This window comes from Amblyomma americanum, chromosome 2 (assembly GCF_052857255.1).
Source record: "Amblyomma americanum isolate KBUSLIRL-KWMA chromosome 2, ASM5285725v1, whole genome shotgun sequence".
Taxonomy (NCBI): Eukaryota; Metazoa; Arthropoda; class Arachnida; order Ixodida; family Ixodidae; genus Amblyomma; species Amblyomma americanum.
The window spans coordinates 103,907,443-103,926,312 of NC_135498.1; the positions used below are offsets into that span (position 1 = coordinate 103,907,443).

At 44.9% G+C, this 18,870-nt stretch overlaps 1 protein-coding gene across 3 annotated transcripts; it reads right to left on the bottom strand.

Annotated features, from left to right (window-relative positions):
* Positions 1–14,596: 14,596 nt before the first annotated feature.
* Positions 14,597–18,182, bottom strand: LOC144121699 (uncharacterized). Of its 3 annotated transcripts, XR_013312674.1 has the most exons (4): positions 17,557–18,182; positions 16,576–16,773; positions 16,247–16,349; positions 14,597–15,174 (listed from the first exon to the last, which is right to left on the bottom strand). XR_013312674.1 is itself a non-coding variant. In XM_077655049.1 (3 exons), the coding sequence occupies exons 1-3, from the start codon at positions 17,624–17,626 to the stop codon at positions 14,750–14,752; spliced, it is 693 nt and encodes a 230-aa protein (XP_077511175.1). In that variant the 5' UTR covers positions 17,627–18,182; the 3' UTR covers positions 14,597–14,749. The 3 variants fall into 3 exon arrangements, 2 of the variants coding, with proteins under 2 accessions (XP_077511175.1, XP_077511176.1); XM_077655049.1 differs by lacking the exon at positions 16,247–16,349; XM_077655050.1 differs by lacking the exon at positions 14,597–15,174 and having other exon boundaries at positions 15,793–16,349.
* Positions 18,183–18,870: the final 688 nt, after the last annotated feature.

Genomic DNA, 18,870 nt, shown 5'->3' on the forward strand with positions numbered 1-18,870 from the left:
ATGTCATCAGTACGACGCAATGCCCGTGCGCTTATTCTTACTGAATACAAGTATACGCTGATCCTTTTTTCGCAAAGAAAAGTACTGGTGGCTGTTTTTCTACTTCACCTCGAAACCGACTGATGTCAAGCGAATGCTCGTTTTATTTAGAACTGCTCAATGTATTGCAAAAGTATGTGCATATAAAAACACGAAGGCCATTTTTTACACTTAGTGCGGCGTTTTCACAAAGAGGGACGCGCGATGAAGGCGCTCTGCCTGGCTGTGTTGGCAGTGAGCCTGCTGGGTATGTATTTTGAAGTGGAATAGTGTGGGTAGGCATGTTGGATCGTATGTTAGACTAAGTCCATGCGTTACACCTGAAGCAAGTACATCCTTCGGGATGCATATTAAGCACAGAATAAGGAGAAATTTTTATGCTGGTTCCTTTTCCACTTTATGCTTTCGCAACCACGACTACCATCAGGTCTACGTGTGCGGCTTCAGTAATCATAGCACTTTGTGTCCCCTGATGTGGTATCAAAAAGTGGTGCATAGCAATGACAAAACGCGGAAGAAGAAAACTGCAAATATCAGTTTCAAATTTCGGTGCCGGTACGGCTCTTCAGCGGTTGATGTCTTTTTGGGCAGATTGCTTATGCCATGGACAGCCTGTTCTCACCTGAAATGCAACTGTGAAAATTACGGCATAAGTGAGAAAGTGGCTCCCTGTGTTTTTATGCGTTGCATAATTATAATATATATAATTGGTTTTTGGGGAAAGGCAATGGTGCAGTATCTGTCTCATATATCGTTGGACACCTGAACCGCGCCGTAAGGGAAGGGATAAAGGAGGGAGTGAAAGAAGAAAGGAAGAAGAGGTGCCGTAGTGGAGGACTCCGGAATAATTTCGACCACCTGGGGATCTTTAACGCGCACTGACATCGCACAGCACACGGGCGCCTTAGCGTTTTTCCTCCATAAAAACGCAGCCGCCGCGGTCGGGTTCGAACCCGGGAACTCCGGATCAGCAGTCGAGCGCCCTAACCATTGAGCCACCGTGGCAGATCGCGTTGCATATTGCAATCACTCAGTTCAGCCCTTAGCCGCGGCCGGGCAGCCACCAAACCACGTGACGTGACGTCGCGACAGCCGGAGGAAAAGCTGGGCCCCAACTCGCGCGGTCGCGCGCGGCCGCAGCCACCACCTGACTCCTTCTCCTCCCGCTAGGGGCGCTGCGCCGGCGCGTGACGTCACGGAGGAAAAGTTGGGCCCCAACTGGCGCGGTCGCGCGCGGCCGCAGCCACCACCTGATTCCCGCTGCTTCCGCTAGGGGCGCTGAGCTATGATTGACGTCACGGCATATGTATAAAAGAGCTGCGCTCCTTCGCCGGGACAGCCTTATACCCCTGTCACACGGGCATTTCGAGGGCCCTCGAACCGATAGTCTATCGACTCAAAGGCGATCGAGCGCTGCTACACGGGCAGTTTCAATGGCGATCGGGTCAATAGCCTATCGAGTCAACGGAGCAGCACGGAACTCCATCGAGATATGCAACGCATTTTTGGCTTAACCAAGCTAAGCCTGGTCATTTTTATCGCATGCTTTGCCCTTCTTTTAGTGACTGTTGGAAAAAAGAAATAGAAACCTGGCAACGTTATTTGCAAGTGCATTTGCGCCCGGAAGTTAGAAAGAGCCAACCTAGTATAAGAAATACTATTTGGCTTAGGTGAGAAAATAGAGAATTTCAAGACATCCTCTCAATCTGTTGGATTCACGTGATGACAAATTGAATCATTGGTATTTGAATCTGAGCGCACATTAGAATATGTGCGGCACCAAATTATGCCGAATGTGCCTTTTCTTCTGCTTCTGCCCACAACGTCATCTCTGAGTCGGCTTTCCTGCGTTGCAAAAAGTGTTTTACGATGGGAGCGCAGCCAGGCGGCAAGGCAATGCATTGGTGCACTCTTGCAGAGTCCTTACTGAAGCATAAGCGCACGCGGTCCCCTCACGCACTTGCCCTATGATACAGGACACAGTCTGGCTCACCAGCCTCGTGCAGTCGCACTAAAACTATTATCGCAGTCCTTGAAAAGTACTGAGTACCAGTTCTGCACACAGACGGTCGGCCTGGATATCCTTGGGCTGCTATTGCTATTTTCCCGTAGCAAGGCCACAGCACCTTAAACTATTAGCTAAAAATAAATTTTGCTGCAAAAGGCGTTGGATTTAGGCAGTCCGTCGGGATGGGAGCCTCAGCGTCATGGGGCGTCTTTTCCGCGGCGAGTTGCTGTCATCCCGTTCCTTTCCTGAATCTAACTTTAAGCGTTCAAAACCAACACCTGCTTCCTGAACGTAGTCCTGGTTAGAGCGGCATGAAAACCTCGGTCGTCTGTAAATTGTATCTCTTCGTGCTCCTCTCCTTTTCCTCCTTTCTTTTTCGGTCGGCTAAACTTTTCATTTCATGAACATATCAATTGATAGTAGCATTCGCCTGAATGCAAAGCTCTCCCGTTCTTGTTAAAAGCACTCTGTTTGTGTTAGTCTTCTACACGTCACAGAAGATTCGAAACTGATTACAATTACAGTTGCGCAGTCTGAAATTTAACTAATTAAAGGGCTTAAATACCGCTCAAGAAAAAAAAGGACCACGTAGAGCAAGTAATCGTACACTATTGTGTTATTTTCCTGTCAGCTTAATTTTAATAACAAAAATTTATTATTGGGAGGGAGTGAATGAGTTCTGCTCATTTGATATTTTGTTACACAAGGTTAATTGTAAAAGCTACCTATATTTTATCAAGTTCTCGTCTCTAATTGTATCAACTGTGCTACTGAATATATCACCAGCAGCCCTCAACACTGTCTCTATGCGCTGGGAGTAAGAGGGGGATTATAACGCATGAACCGCTTGCGCACCAGCTCGTATCTGTGCAATGCTTCGACTCTAGTGCCGAAGTGTTCTATAAAGCGGCGGGTTTTATTATTGTTGGCGCTCTATTGAGGCGATGCGGGTAAGTGCAAGAAAAATCTGAAAAAAAAATGCCTCTAGGGGATTTCTTCAGTCAGCACATATGACCTGTGCGGTAAAACCATAGCATGGACTGCTCAGTTCGTCAGCCAGAAGAAGCTGGAGCTCCTGGTGTCACCCATCTCTAGTGACTCATGCAGCCTTAAATCGAGGAAACGCAAGTGATGCCAGCACAAATTCCCGTTCTTAAAATATGTAGCCAAGTCTGAAGCATAGGTGGCAAAATAGAAAAAACTATTTGTCTCTGAGTGCTTCAAGTAACTAAAATACTGCCTACCCGGCATCAAGGGCGTAATAAACATTAATCTAGTTAGTTCTACCCACAGAAAAAAATTCAAGAAAAGAAAGGACGTAAAAGGCATACACAGATCCGTAGCTATCTTTGTTTTGTATGGGAATCCTTTCGTCCTAGTCTTTGCTGCGCTGTAATTTCTTTTTTCAAAATAAAAGTCCAAGTGGTCCACGTAGTTTTCCTTCTCATGCTAAGAAACACTCTAGAAGTAGTGCTGGTTTCAACAGAATCCTTGGTTCGCACGCCTTTTTGAGCTATATTTGTTCCTTTGAGCTCGATGTGGACGCCACCCAGTTGGGCGTTTGGGTGTAGGTGGAGTTAAGTTGCGACGGCTTTTTACAGGGCAGGAGATTCCTACAGAGAGGTCACGTGATATGTCTGGGTACGCAAACTGCGATAGGAGACGGCGGTGACCCAGCCGTGGTTCGTATAAGATCGCGCCCGATGCTTCTCCCCAACCGGTCCTCTGTCGCTCTATCACGACGGAAACATCCCCGCTAGCACTAGTCCTTGCCTCCAAGTAGAGGTTTTCAAAGCCTTATCGTTGGTAACATTTGTCTTGAAAAAAAATAACTTATTACCAGTAATCTGTTACAGGAGAAAGCAAATTAATTACCAGGTACGTTGCCATTTCAGAAAGTAATCGATTAATTACAAATTCAAAAATATTTTATAAAATGTATACAATCACTTCTAACGCACTACTTACCGCTCCGGCGCGTCGCCACTTCGGATTTATTCAGACACAGTAACTTGAAACTTTTTAATGGGTTGTGATTATTTTCCCGTGGAATGAATTAACTTATCTGCTATTGTCTTAAGAGATTTACATTTTGCAAAAATTAAAAAAACAGTTTATTTTGTCTCGGTCTTCGCGAAACAGAATGGTTTCTATATAGAAAACAATTACAATATATTCGATGTTTGTCCCAAGCAGAATCGAGCTAGCTACATTTTCTTGTGAATGACACGATGTTCAATGGCGGGCGAGAGGGGGGGGGACAATATCGGCAGCATTGGATCCAGGCTTAATAAATTCTAATATATTTTCAGTCCACCATACATTCGCTGACAGCCCCACTTGCAGAACAGGTATGTATCAAATTTGAACTTCCAAACGCGTGCACCTGACTTCATCAACTGCGCTGATTATTTCTTTGCAAGCATCGGTAACTACAGACATAAATTCAGTGCGAAAGTGACAGTTCAGGCCAGATGTTTACTTCCATAACCGTAAATACAGGCTTGCGCGCATAAAATCGTTGCACATTTCGTTCAACCTGTGCAGCTACAATCTCAGCTATTCCTTAGGTATAGTACTCATGAACGGGAAGGATGCAAGAAGTCCCTGCTGTCAGATTTCGGTGTAAACCCACGTCCAGAAAATTTCTGTTCTGGCAATCTCTCTCAGAACGAGCAAATGTGAACGTTACCTAATGGAAAGTTTTTCGCCTTAGCCAGTAATGTGAATCCGATCTGTAACGCACCAATCGTACTGTTTCATTGTAACAGTGATTTAACATGTCCTGCGGTGCTTTATATGCAGCAGTTCTCAGTGTTATGTAATTCTTATATCTTCTTCTAATTTCAGCAAATAAGGACTACTTCACCAGTGAAATTAATAAATAAGCTCGATGGCAAAGCAATATTTTTACGATGGCACATGTAAGGATCCCAAAGTGTTTAGGACCAATCAGATTCAATCTGTGGGAAGGATTTTATCCACGGTGATGACTCTTGCAGAAGGACTACACTCAGTTTGTTCCTTCTGTAAGAAGTCATCCTCGGTGTTACGCCTTATGGTAACGAAATGAGAGGCGAACTGAGTTACGAAATTAACCATGCAGCAACTGCGCCGAAAATCTCATCATGCAGTCGGCTCACATTGCCGCCACGTGCGAAAAATCAGCCAGCGCCTTCAGGCCCTTCTTTTGTTTCAAAATGGAAAAAGAAAAGCAACAAATAAGGAAGAGAATATTGGTCACTAGAAAACCAAACCTAGCAGCACAAACAGCAAAAATTCCTATATTGCCTGGACACAGGGTCCATATAATCGTTCACTACTTCGTTTCGTTAGATCAGCCCACTTTTTTTCATTTATTTAAGCCTCTTACTCATCTCTCATTTCATAGCCTTTATACCCTCAGGCAATAAACATCACTTGAAAAAAAAGAGAGCAGTTAATATCCTCATTACATTTCCTATCTCTGCAAAAAAGAGGACGCAATTAATGATTTCCACTGTGATGTGGATCCAGTCTGCCAAGAAGCTAATATAAATATTTGAGAAGGGTGTTTTCTTCATGTTCACTGCAGTTTCTGCTTTCCCTAACTTCCGAACCAACTCCAATTTTCGGAAGGCTTAGTTGAAACGGAAATGCACCCGCCTAATGAGTGAGCATATTTTTGCGACGCCTGGAAAAGCTGCGGAAAGTCAGATTGCAGCCATTGTCTGCCGCAAGTGCAACTTCAGCGACTTGGAACATGCCTTGCTTGGCGGAAGCTCACGTCGACAATATTAAACCACGCGAATGCCTTCGCACGTAGTGATGTAAAGGCGCACGCAACGGTTTACAGTAATGCAAAGTACTGTGTGAGGTGCTGCATTTTTTAGACCACATTTTTAAGACATCAAAACTGTTACTTATGCTGCCACACCTGCTCTGTTTTTTTCCTTTTGTTTTGTTTTGCTTTAGGTGCATTGGACCAACGGGAAACCTAAAGGCAGTCTGAAGAAAGAATTTCGCAATGAGCTTTATAGATTTTCATACATTTGCATTGCGTTTGGTTGTTAGCAATGGCAGAGGCTGAGACTAAAGGCTTGGTATCGCCTGACGAGGCCTCAGCCCCCTGTGCATGACAAAGAGGCAAAAAATTTATATATATATATATATATATATATATATATATATATATATATATATATATATTGTCACGTAGCGGTGACGGCAGTCGAACCAGCGATGAAGACGGACGAAAGGATCTTCTAAAAGAAAACTGTTTGTTGGGCTGACTTGCACCCAAAATGAACTGAATCACTCGGCGGCGGCGAAGCGACAAGCGTGCTCGGCGGTCGTCCAACAGAATGCCCGCCGCTGTCGGCCGTGCTCAATTTAAAGCTGATAGCGAACTTTCGAGATAAAGAGCGCAAAGTTACTAGAACATTCCGGAACAACGTAGAATCAGCTCTGCCTGGCTGCGATCAATCGAGATAAATCTAGTCGCGTCTTGCGTCGCAAACAAAGCGATGAATTGGTGTTGCGGCAGATTTGAAAAATGAAAAATTAAACACTGCAAATATTCGCGGCAATATATATATATATATACATACATACATATAACAGTGCGGCTGGGCGGCGCAAAAACAATATCATTGGTCAAAACACAAACGCATACACTGCATACAAGAAACACAAAGATACATCTCTAAAAGGAAAGGGCACTCAACGAAAAAATTGCACTATAAATGTAAAATGGGTACAATATAAAAACTATAAGAATCATGATACATACGCAACATAATACACTAAATCAGAGATTTTTCCTCATTTTTTCCCTTTCCTCTTCCCCTTCAAGCACAGAAAGAAAATATGTCCATGAACAAATATCCGCACATATACGAACAGTACAGTCATCGCAAGTATGAAAATGGGGGATGGCAAAGGGAACATGATTAATTGCAAAAGAGACAAAACATCTATACACGACACATCTATGGAAAAGATATTAGTGAGAAGAGTAGACAACATCACTGAACAAAAGAGCTCTCTTACAATTCTTTTTGAAGGCAGGGAACGGTTTATTGTAATTAACTGGAATGTCACTTCTATTGAGCATTTTGGTAACCTGAAAGGGTAGTGTTTGCCGGCCATAGTTTGTTCTAACTATTGGCATTGTTATTTTCGGATCTCTAATGTCGTTCGGGCTTACACTCTCTGTAGGTACGTTATGCAGTCTGTTCTTATGTATCCATTGTAGCAGCTTGAAGTACAATGCCTGGTCTGCCCTCAGAATATTGTACTTACTAAAAAGTGGGTGAGTTCTTAGTTTCCGTTTATCCTCATAGTAAGTTTCGCATATGCGTGGCACTTTCTTCTGTAAAGTAATTAATTTGCTGTAATTTGAGTCACTTGTTGTGCCCCAAACTAGTATACTATAGCTTATTCTAGAGTAGAACAGAGAATAATATAATGTCAGCTTCAACAAGATGGAATTAAGTGTTGAATTCGGTAGAGGCAGCCTGTAAACCGTGATAATTCGGGCTTATGGCTATCTACGTGGGTGTCTCATGAGAGATCACCCCTGAACCATACCCCCAAGAACTTTTGCTCGGTGACCTCCGCCAGCGGGTTGCCGTCGTACCTGATGTTGATGGGATTGTCATCTCGCTTGCTTGTGGGTTTGAAAATTACGTATTTAGATTTTGTTATATTTAGGCTTATACGATTGGCTTGCAGCCACGTAGATAGTTTTAGTAAGTATTCATTTACAGATTTTTCTAAGCATGCTCTTGTTGCTCCCGTAAATAATATATTAGTGTCATCTGCGTACATGATTAATTAAGGAGATCCTGGTATCATGGTTATATCGTTCTCGTATATAAAAATAGTAATGGCCCCAGAGTTGATCCTTGAGGGACGCCGTACTGTAACTCCATTTTACTACACATACAATTTTTTATAATTACATACTGGGACCTACCCTTCAGATACGTTTCAAGTAGTCTGAGCGCTACACCCCTAATCCCACAGATCTCTAGCTTCGTTAATAATATATCGTGCTGTACAGTGTCAAAAGCTTTCCTAAGATCTATAAATAGACCCAGTGCTAAAGCATTTTTTCTATGTTTTCAGTAATTTTATCTTTTATATGTAAGTAGATATGGCCATGAGAGGAAACATGTGGCTAACAATTGAGCTAATTAGTTTGTTAAATTTATGGTAACATTTATCGCACTAAAAGGCACAGGTATAGTAAAGAGCGGACGACATTTCGCGCCGACTGTCGTGGTGTCCTCCCTGTGTCCGTATTTTTTACTCCGCTATTTATTACCGTAATATACCCTCACGTCCGTTGTGCTGAATTTTTTGTATTTTATCGACATCAAGGGATGCTAGGTGGCGATGAATTGCAGAAGCAATGACCGAGTAATCCAATAATGAAACTAAACAGACATATTAGTAGTGCCAATTTGCAGCTCACTGAATTTGTCTCGTCACCCACTGTATGCCTGACACCCAAATTCGGCAATCTGGCTGTCGCCATTAGCATCATCGCCGAGAAAATCGTAAAATCTTTATGATTTCTTAGATTCATATCGCGATGCTGAGTGCAGTGTGTTGTTGCTTCACTTCAGTATCTTTCACAAGAGACAAGTGAATAAGAGTGGTGCAAAATGTATCATGGGTCAATATGCGATCATTACTTATCACCACCAAATTTTCAAACGCGCAATAAATTTCACTGCCTATTCATCTTAAATAAATTGCCTCGCGAACAATGTAATTTATTTTCAGCTTTCCAAGTTGGTTTTTCTAAATCAGAGAAAAAAAGTTCCACAGTTAGGCTTGTGAAACGAGCAGTATGTCGAAGAAATCGACTTACTGCAGGCCACATTTTCAGTACAATTAAGCCCAAAAAAAGCTCCCTAGATTAAATATAGGCTTATTTGTTGCAATGAGTTCTTAGCCTTAACTTATCAAAAGTTTACGAGAGCGTGGTTCTCGCATTCGTAGGAGAAAATTAGTTTAACAACAGGGTAGATGTGGGGCAGAAAGCGATATCGAGGTAATCTCTATGGCTTAGGTGACTTTACTCCAGCTTCTTTCTCCCTTTCTTTGTTTTGTCGCTCTCAATGGTGGTCCCAACGTACTACAAAGTAACCCTCATTGCCAATAGGCACTGAAAAGAAATGAAGAATGCTCTCGAGAGCGTCAAGCAGCTGCGCCAAGCGTTTTGGTGCCCAATAAGGATGCTTTGCACAGAAGATGAAAATGAAGGAAGGCAAAGCGCAAGAACTGCTGAAAGTCTATCAACGGGATAGTGTTGAGACTTGAGTTCTCCAGAAAATATGGCGTTGTCGGTGGCTTCGTCGGCATTGAGGGCGAAAACGCAGATGGGCCACCTGTCAGCTATGTCACGTAGCATTGTTATGTCGTTACAACCTGCCCACTGCATCATGAGCAAACTGCTCACCTTCGCAAGTAGCAGTGAAGTTATTGATTGGTCACAAGAGGCGCAACCTGTTCTCACATTCCCCACTGGTGGCTGGCTGAAACATGCGGCATGTGGTTGCCCCGGCATGTGGCTGTTTGAAACAGCCACATGCCGGGGCAATGGCGCATCGCTTAACCGCTGCACCACTGCGCGAGGATTGGAATGAGGGCTCCCCGCAATCTATCAACGTAAAGCAGATAATGCCCAATCTCGCACATATGGGTATTAATTCATTACCTCTATCGTACCATACCCTTACGGCATATATTAGGTGTCCCCTTCAGTTTTTCTTAATTTGTGTCTACACAACGTGCTGTTTTGTACGCCCATTTATAAAACGCTGTAGGCAGAACCTAGGTGAAAGAGGAGTACTTGCGTGGCAGGAATCTCTAGTTCTTTCGCATTGTACTATGAAGGACACGTTCAGCGTTGTGTGATGGTTAAAGAAAGAACAGTGACTGTGTCTGTGTTGTGATACACAAAACAAGTAGCTCAGGCCAGTCAAGAGATTCGTTAATGCTGTCGCGTAATACCCTGAAGGCGGAGCTTAAGTGCCGCCTGAAGTATTTGAGCATCTAAACGGCGGACTTTATCCGACCATCAAGAGCGCATACCACCCTTTCGGAGCTGAAGATGGTCCTCTCGGAGACGAACTCCGTTGCTACAAGCATCAGTCTTTCTGAGACTAACCCCCGAATGCAGAAATGTAACTTGGCTCGAACTTAACTTCCATCGGTCTCAAGTGAGCTCCATCGTGTTTCATAAACCAAACTCGGCTTGAAGTGCGACTTGCAACCGGCTTGGCTCGATCCTAGTTCGGTCCAACTTCAAGTCGGCTGAGGAGCTTGCTTGAAGCTGACTTCGTCGTATTTTCCAACATGGCCACCTACCGATCGGACGTCGCGCGGAGGGTAGCTGCGTTCGAGTTCGCTTGCCACGCCATGGACGTAGTATTTTCTGAGGCCCATTCGTTGCCGAAGATTCCACGGCCAGCGTTACGAGATCTAGGGAACCCCATGGAGCCCTACGACGACGAGCAGTTCCTCGCCCGCTATCGGTTATCCAAGAACGCCGTGCGGGAGCTGCTCACCGTGTTGCCCCTGCATGAAAGTCCCGACAACAGGGGACAGCCTGTTCCTCCGATGCTGCAGCTACTCCTGGCTTTGAGGTTTTATGGTGCCGGTACTTTCCAAACCGTCACCGGGGATCTGGTGCGGATTTCGCAGCCCACGGTGTGCCGCGCAGTTGGCAAGGTCACCTTGCTGATTGCCAAGCACCTGCGCCCGATGCTGGTGCAGTTTTCAGCCGTCTCGACGTTTGAAAAGCTGATGCGGGACTTCTATGAGATCGGTGAATTCCCTGGTGTGACCGGCTGCATAGATTGCACGCATGTCCGCATCAGCAGCCTGGGTGGTGCAGATGCGGAAGTCTACCGAAACCGCAAAGGCTATTTCTCCATCAATGTGCAGGTGAGCAATGAAAATTGAAATTCTCTGAACAGTTACCACTGTTCAGCTCATTCGTATTCGTTCGCGTCGTGTACGTGCTGTCATTTTATTTATTTCCCCGCGGTGCTACGAACGTACAGTCACAAGATTACTTGCCCGAAAGACGCGGGTTCGATCCCGGCCGCGGCGTTCACATTCCGATGGAGGCGAAATGCTGGAGGCCTGTGTACTGTGCGACGTCGTTGCACGCTGAAGAACGCCAGGTGGTAGAAATTTCCGGAGCCTTTCACTACGGCGTCCCACATAGCGAAATGTTTCTCTTCGGAATATGCGATCGAGGCCCAGCATTTTGTTTTAGTACTGCTTTATAATGTAGCTTTGTACTCCATGAAGAGTGTAGCTTCGTTCTCCATGCTCCATGAAGAGTAGCACTACATTCTAGGCGCTATATTACCACGCAATCACTGTGCAAATTCACCGCAAGGAAGGTTAGTTAATGTTTCCAATGACAGTGCATGACAAAGTTGACAAAGCTTGACCACACTTTTGAGCTGTGGCATTAAATCAACGCAGTATTCCTTTATACGTGCAGGTACCAAAAAGCCCACATAAAGACACGGAATGTGGTCGAAAGGACATTCGGTGTCTGGAAGCGCCGCTTCCCTTGTCTGGATATGGGGCTCCAGCACAAGCCGAAACAAGCTGCAGTGATCATCACAGCGTTTGCAGCCCTGCAGAACTTTGCATGTTTGATGAAGGAGCCACAGCCTCCTATTGAAAGCGCTCCCATCCAGGACGCTCCACCGGCTCGCACCAGCACGACAGCAGCGAGGCGGCCAGAGCACCTGCCACCTGTTGATGCTGTCAGCGACAGCTTGTCGGGAATGCAGGCACCACGGGTGCTCATCCAGAAGAGCTTCACATAGGTAAGAAATGCACAGTTCTCAACACTGTCCCATGCATTTTGAATAAAGCATGTTTATAATGCGCACTTTCTCATGCTACCCGTATCCCAACTTTTGTGCAGGAACTAAAGAAATGTTAGAGCAATGGGAACGACTAGCAGCAGTTCAAGCGGCGGGACGAAGAGGTCGACGAAGTGCAGCTGGGGATCCTGAGTGACTCCTGAGAGTGTGCTCATCATGACGCTCTCTGATCTACGACCGCAGACCTTCACTGCGAATACACCCCTTTACACTAAAATTTTTTCTCAGCTTCGGAAGCTTTTAAGTTGCGAGCTTGTTGCATTAACAAACTGCTACTCTTCCACTTCTAGGTTCTGCATTTCTTGCTATAGTGTTCTATTTCAAATGCTATTTTTCAAGAACGCTGTATTGATCTTGCAGGAGGCGAATACCAGAAAAGCTCTTGTTGACCCTGCTGCTGAGGGTCTTAATGGCGCTCAGTTCATTTGTTTAAGAGCTGCTGTCTTGGCGGCTTTGCTTACACGCATGTGAAAAATTACCAGATTTGGTAAAGTACAACAGTTAGGCCTTAGGTGGAGCAGTCGCAGGGCTTGTGCACCTTTCCACAGAGCAAACATTTGTGTGGCTGCTTTGGTAGCGGCATGGAATTCAGGTTCCTCACAGCAAGTAGTTCTGCTACTTCGTCTTTTCTACTTTCACCCTGCTTGCACTTCAAGCTTGGGCTCTTGCATGTCTTCCATGTGTTGAGTATAAATTTGTTTTTATGTCACAATTGTAATGACAAAGAAGTGCCCATGTGGCAGCGGGACTGCTCTCGGCGAGCGCGTGCTTCGGGTTGGTGCTGGTGGAACCGTTGACTGTCTGTGAACGCTGTTCTGCGCTTTGTACTTTTTGCCCGGAAAACCCATTGCACAATCATTAATTTCAAATATCCCTTTTACAACAAAACGAGACGTTCCCAATTGCCTACAATGATGAAATTCCAGATCACTGCGAAGTTTTGTTTTCGGGCTTGCCAACAGAGGTGTGTTATGAATCAGTTATTAAATTTCTCACTTTTTTTTTTTGGCTGTATTGAGGTAAAAAAAAACTTGAGTGTATTCTTTTCATTTGGTTTGCTTTCAAGATGGTGTAGAACGGTCGAACCTTCAGCTGTCACACTGGAGCCTTCTTTTCAAGGAACGATGCTCGAGTGGTTTGTTGTTCATTGTCGCTCTCTCTCGTCTCTGTTCAAAGTGGGAGTTGGTTGTTGTCATTGTATGGTGCAAAAGGTCGATTCTTTAGGTCTGAAATGGGCTTCCTGACATGATCCACATGCCTCGTCCAGCTCAATCTCTTACAACAAAGTTGCATAACGGGCAGTAACTGGCACAGAGGAAGAAGCGAAAGAAGGCAGCATATGTGCGGAGAGGATTCCAGGCATTGTTGTGTCATGGTGAAACATACCAACCTACAGTGTGTGACCTGTGAGCATTTTTAATTTCCAAGTGTAAAGGTCATGGTCGTACATAGAACTCCTGTAACTGTTGCTAAGGCTACACAATCTGTCTGCGAGCAGTTGCACTCAATATTCATTGTTCTCGAGCCAAATGCACCTGATGTTTGTTAGGTGCCTTGCTTTGCATGGCTGAATACAAACCCTAGATCATAAAGTGAGTCGTCATGAGCCAACACCAACAGTTAGTCGAGATCATTGTGTGCGGGCACTACTGATGTTTGGGAACGCCTTGCTGCCGCAGTCATGGTGGACCACTGAAAGATAATTTATGACCCCAGTAGTGTTTGCAACATTTTGTTTTGAGGGTTCAATGAATGGTTTGTGATATGACTAGGTAGCTACTTCCAGCTCGCAAGTGTTGTAGTGAAATCTTTTACATGCAAACACTTGGACTAGCGGTTCTTTTGATTTGTACATGCAGTTACTGGTTGGCTGTCACAGCTTAAATCTGGCTTTGCATTTGAGCCGGCCTTCTTGGAACTGTGCTGATTCCACTCATCGAGAACTGGCATGTTTTGAAATTGTTACATGGTTTGGCGGGGTTCGAAATAGCAGAACGTGGGTGCCATCAGCAAGTGTTTCTTTGATGCATGCTTCTTTATAGTCTTTTTTTTTGTCATGCCTAGTGCGGCTTGTCACAGGAATGTGGTGGCCATATATTTGAAGCAATAGATTACTTCAGCAAAGCGGGAGGATGTGGCATTGTATTGACTCAAGCTATGGGCCCACCTTGTAGACGGCATAGGAGGAATCGCATTCTTTAAGGGTTTCGGTTCTTGAGTAGGAGGCACTAGCTGCGAGGGTTTAGGTTAGATGAGACAGCAAAGATAATGGAAGGAGTAGAGAGCGGTGTTGGCCTTTGAGCATTTATGTGGTGTTGACTTGCGTGAGCCAATATTGTTGACTTTTTATACATGGAAACTTTAACAATGTGGCCTGCAATTTTCCCTACTGGTTGGTTTTGCAAGCAATGCCAGGGGAGGTTTTTCCTTCCTAGAGCAGCCATATTTGTAGCATACAGCAATGCGTATTTCTATGAATAAATTGCTGTTTGCATCCAAAGATCCATATAGCCATAGCAGCAGAAGTACCACGCAACCATCCTACCTGCCTCCTGCTATGCGATAGCTTGTCAGACTTGCATGCAAGGTGGTGACGGGGCTGTATGTCTGTTCCCACCGAGTCATGTGCTTAAAACGGTACATGTGCAAATGAAGTGTAGTTATGTGGATTTGCCACATAATATTTGTGCAAGCATTCACACAGCATTCCAGTTTCATTCAGTCATAGGCACCATTTATTCTGGTGCCTCTCGCAGCCTACGAAGCTGTTCAAGTTTGATTTGTTTTTCAATTTCTAAGATTTCCAATTTTTTTTTTTCTGGATATCAAGGAGTTTTTTCTCCTGCCGCTCTTGCAGAATACTGTTGTGGTCCTCTAGCATCAGCTGCAGACGCAGTCCATGCTCTTCGCGCAGTAAGGCCGCTCTATAGTCGTTCTCATCTGCCAGAGACCTTTCTAAAAGGGCCATCCGCCCTCTTGGAGCCCTGCCAGCGTCACCGGTGGCCACTGCTTCAGCAGTAGTGGGACCAGCGGCAGCTCCAGAAGCAACTGTAGCACTGCTGCAGCCTGCTGCAGCTGTGCTGGTAGCATCAGCAGGTTGCACAGTAGGAAAAAAGAGATTGCTCTCCTGCTCAATTGCTTCTGGAGTTGCCCCACTCTTACCAACAGCAGCCGCTGGTGACTGCGGCTCATCCACGAGCGGAGGTTCCCAGTCGTCTTCTGTAATAAAGAAAAGGTAAAAATTAGTTGGACAAATCTAAGCTTACAACACATTAGCTGTCTGCCTCAACAGCACAGATTGTTGGGTCAATTGGTGAAGAGACATTATAACGAAAGCTTTATAATGTTCTTATATAAGGCACCACTTGCCCTTCTCAGCGCCAAATAGCTGCCGTTGTTTCTGGGGGCCCCAGTTTAGTCATTCTGTTTTGTTCTGCCATATTCATCACCTTTCACTCTGAATTATGCCTGATGACCTCACTTTATTTTTTTCTGCTGATACAGTAGTGATAGTCACGCAGGCCCCGAGTTTTACAAATGTGGTTATCCTCTAACTCTGCACCTGCAGCTTTTTTGCTCATTCAATGGGTTTCTTTTCAATTTTAGTATATTTGCTAGTTTGTACTCATGCGTGTCCTCTGGCCCAGGGAGCCAGTTATACGCCCTTCCTTTCTTCAAAATCATCAGCGTCTAGAACTTTGTCAATGCCAATGAACGCCGACAGCTTTCACTTTGTATATCCTGGAGTAGCTGAGCTAATCCACTTTCATTTTTTTTGCAAAGGTTTCCTTGTAATGCCTGCCTGCTTGCTTCGCCGCATATATTCGACACCAATGCCAAGGTGAGGCATACAAGAAAGGTGACAAATACTGCAGCCTGAGCCTGAGGGCTACAGAAAACATGCGCTTCGAGTGAAACCTCTGCATTGCAAAACTAACAATTTCCTTGAAACTAGCAGCCAAATTCGAAAAGGCTTTGAGCATTACACATAGGCAAGCTGCACCATTATTCACAACAAGAATGTTGTTACCTTATCCCTGGAGCACCATCATGTACAAGTACACAGAAATATGAAAATTTATGTGAAGGAGTGCATGCATAATGAAACTGCATTAAAGTTGGCATTCGTTTAAAGTGAGGCAGGAATGGCAAACAAGACTCAAAAACATCATCAGGAGAGAATGTCATAATGAATGCAGTTCAGGTTGCAGCACTGAATGCTTGCTCCCTCGGTGTCCGACGGTTAACCAACTCCTCGCCTTCCGCTACAGGAACACAGCATACCACTCACATGAATATAAGCCGTCAAGACAAAATGCCTTCAGAGTGCTGTCCAACAACATGCAGCTTGGAGCAGGTCATCATTTCGCACTGTCAACCAATGCAGCCTTTATCTGCACAAACATTCAGCCAACCACATGTAGAGCAGCTTTCCACAGTGTTGTATTAAATGAGATTTTTATAATTTGTTGTACATGAACTGTACAGTCCTCATAGCAGGTTCAAGGCAATAAAAAACATTGAAACAGCGTCAATTGACAGTACACGCTGCCGTTGTCATCAAAGGAATATAAAGAGAGGAGTGCTGTTTTTCTACAACATGCAAAGTGCTTTCTTTACCTGCATAATGGAATTCTTCATTGCCTGCTCCATCCACCATTGGCTGCAACAATCTTATAACAGGCAAACTTGCCACTGGTGGTAGGTCGATGCCTCCATCAGAGTCAGTCTGGTTGCCTACCCTGGTCATTATGTGGCTGGCAACAGCAATGACTTGCTCACTTTGAGCGCTCACAGTGCATTGAGCTGACCCTCCTCCTGAAAAGAAAAAAAGACACCGCACACAGTGAAGCTACTCTTAATTTATAGACAATGCGCCATTAAAATATTTTGTTCATGAAGTGCCACACAAAAGCAACCAAAGGCACACCAATGCATGCAACTGTGTGTTGTTTTCGCTACGTTTTTGTGCCACCCGTCCCAGCAGTGCCAGGAATGAGTAAAGGTAGGTAGCTGTATGTACAGCCTTCCGGTTATTCAATAGTACCAAGCAACTGTCAATAGCGCGGCAAGTTTCCTCATGAACATGAAGGTCGCCAGTGTAGACACCGTCTGGTCTACGGTGCACCCAATTTGGCTTCGCGGCGCGATAGTATGCGAATGGTACCAACTCCGAGCAAAATCGTCCGTTGTCAGTTCGCTGCTGGCCAGGCGCGAGCCCTCCGTCCCACTGCACTGTCCGCTCATCATACTCATCATAGTCTTCTATGCAGCAGAAATCGCATGCCTTCGTACTGACTTGAATGTAGCAAACATTCTCTGTAGTTTTTAAAAATTACGGAGGCTGTACAGGATACTGCTTGGGCATTATTTACACGATTAACGCAGGCTGCATTCATCTGCATTTGTAAATAAAGCAGAGTACACTGCACCGAAACGTTATTACGTGCCCATTTACGTGTTATCACACTGTTCCTAAAAAACTATGCATTCCAGTACACGTTGCTTACGCCGACCGAAGTAGAATAATCATGCCCTTATCCATGGCATACAAAGCATGCAGGAACAAACATTTGTAAACGGCCGGCAAGCCGCGCTCACCTGTCTTGTGGCGATCTCTCTTTTTCCTCGCGTCCTCTTCCTTCGACTTTTGTTTTGGTTGGCCCAGCATTTCTTGAGCTGATTGGGGTCACGTCGGGTCGCCCCGTGATTGCTGTTAAACAGCCTGGCAATTTCCTTCCAAGTGGCGTTTTTTTTTTTTGCCAGAGACGACACATCGTTTTTTTGCACTCTAATATATTCCGACGTGCGTTAACCAAACACAATAACAATTCCTTTTCCTCGAACGTGAACTGAGGCGCTGGTCTCCGCTGGGAGCAGGAAAAGCATGGAAAAAACTGGCTATGGCTCAACTAGGATTGGCTCAATGTGGAGCACGTTGCCAGCCAAAAACGTCAATCAAGTGGAAGCAGCGGGTAGCACTGAAATGTAGTTTTTATTGTTAGCAATTTTCAGCGGGTCACTCACACCTAGTGCCTGTTTATGACTGCTGAACGAGATGCGTTGTTTTATATGAGCAAAATGGGCATTATTATAATAGATTGTTCAATACTCTCATCCCCAGACGAGCAATGCGCCCTCGCTTTCAAGCACGCGCTTAACTTGACGAAGCAAGTCAGGTTGAGCATCTATGAAACACGAAACCCAACTTGGCCGTTCTGAAGCCGCCTTGGTGCTTCGACTCGACTTGCCGAAGTTGAGTCCAAGCACGAGCCAAGTTACATTTCTGCATTCGGGGGTAAATGCAGAGAGGCTAACCTTTACTCTAGCCACGAATTATTCCTAGTGCTCAACTGTTCGTCCGGAGGGAGCAAAGTAGGGGTGCAACCGTTCACCCTAAGAGCGGAAATAAATGAACAAATTGCGTGCCGGTGAATGGAATTGAGCCACTTTCGAACCAATGTCGTTCATCTCTCTGTTCATTTCCTTGGCTTAGCGTCCAGTTCTTGAAATCTGCATAGAGAGGGCTCACCCGAATTTAGTCTAACAGGATAAAGTTGTAGGCCAGTTGGTGCGACATTATAACTAAGAAAACCCCAACAGACGCCGGACAGAAGAAGAAGACAACGCAGGGCGGTACTTACGACTGAAATTTGTTGGAAAACAGCTTGGCGTTTACAGATGGGAAATACGCGTGCGCTACTATCAAAAAGACAAGGAACAGGAAAATATTACCACACAAAATGGAAAATTTTCCAGGAAGGTAAAAACGACAGGTTACACGTGGAAATGAAAAAGCGATAATGGCACCAATAGTAAAATGGAAAGCTCTTGATAATGATAACAACCCAGGTACAGAAACACAGAACACAACAAACGCTCGTGGAATTGATGCCACAGAATGAACACAGAAAT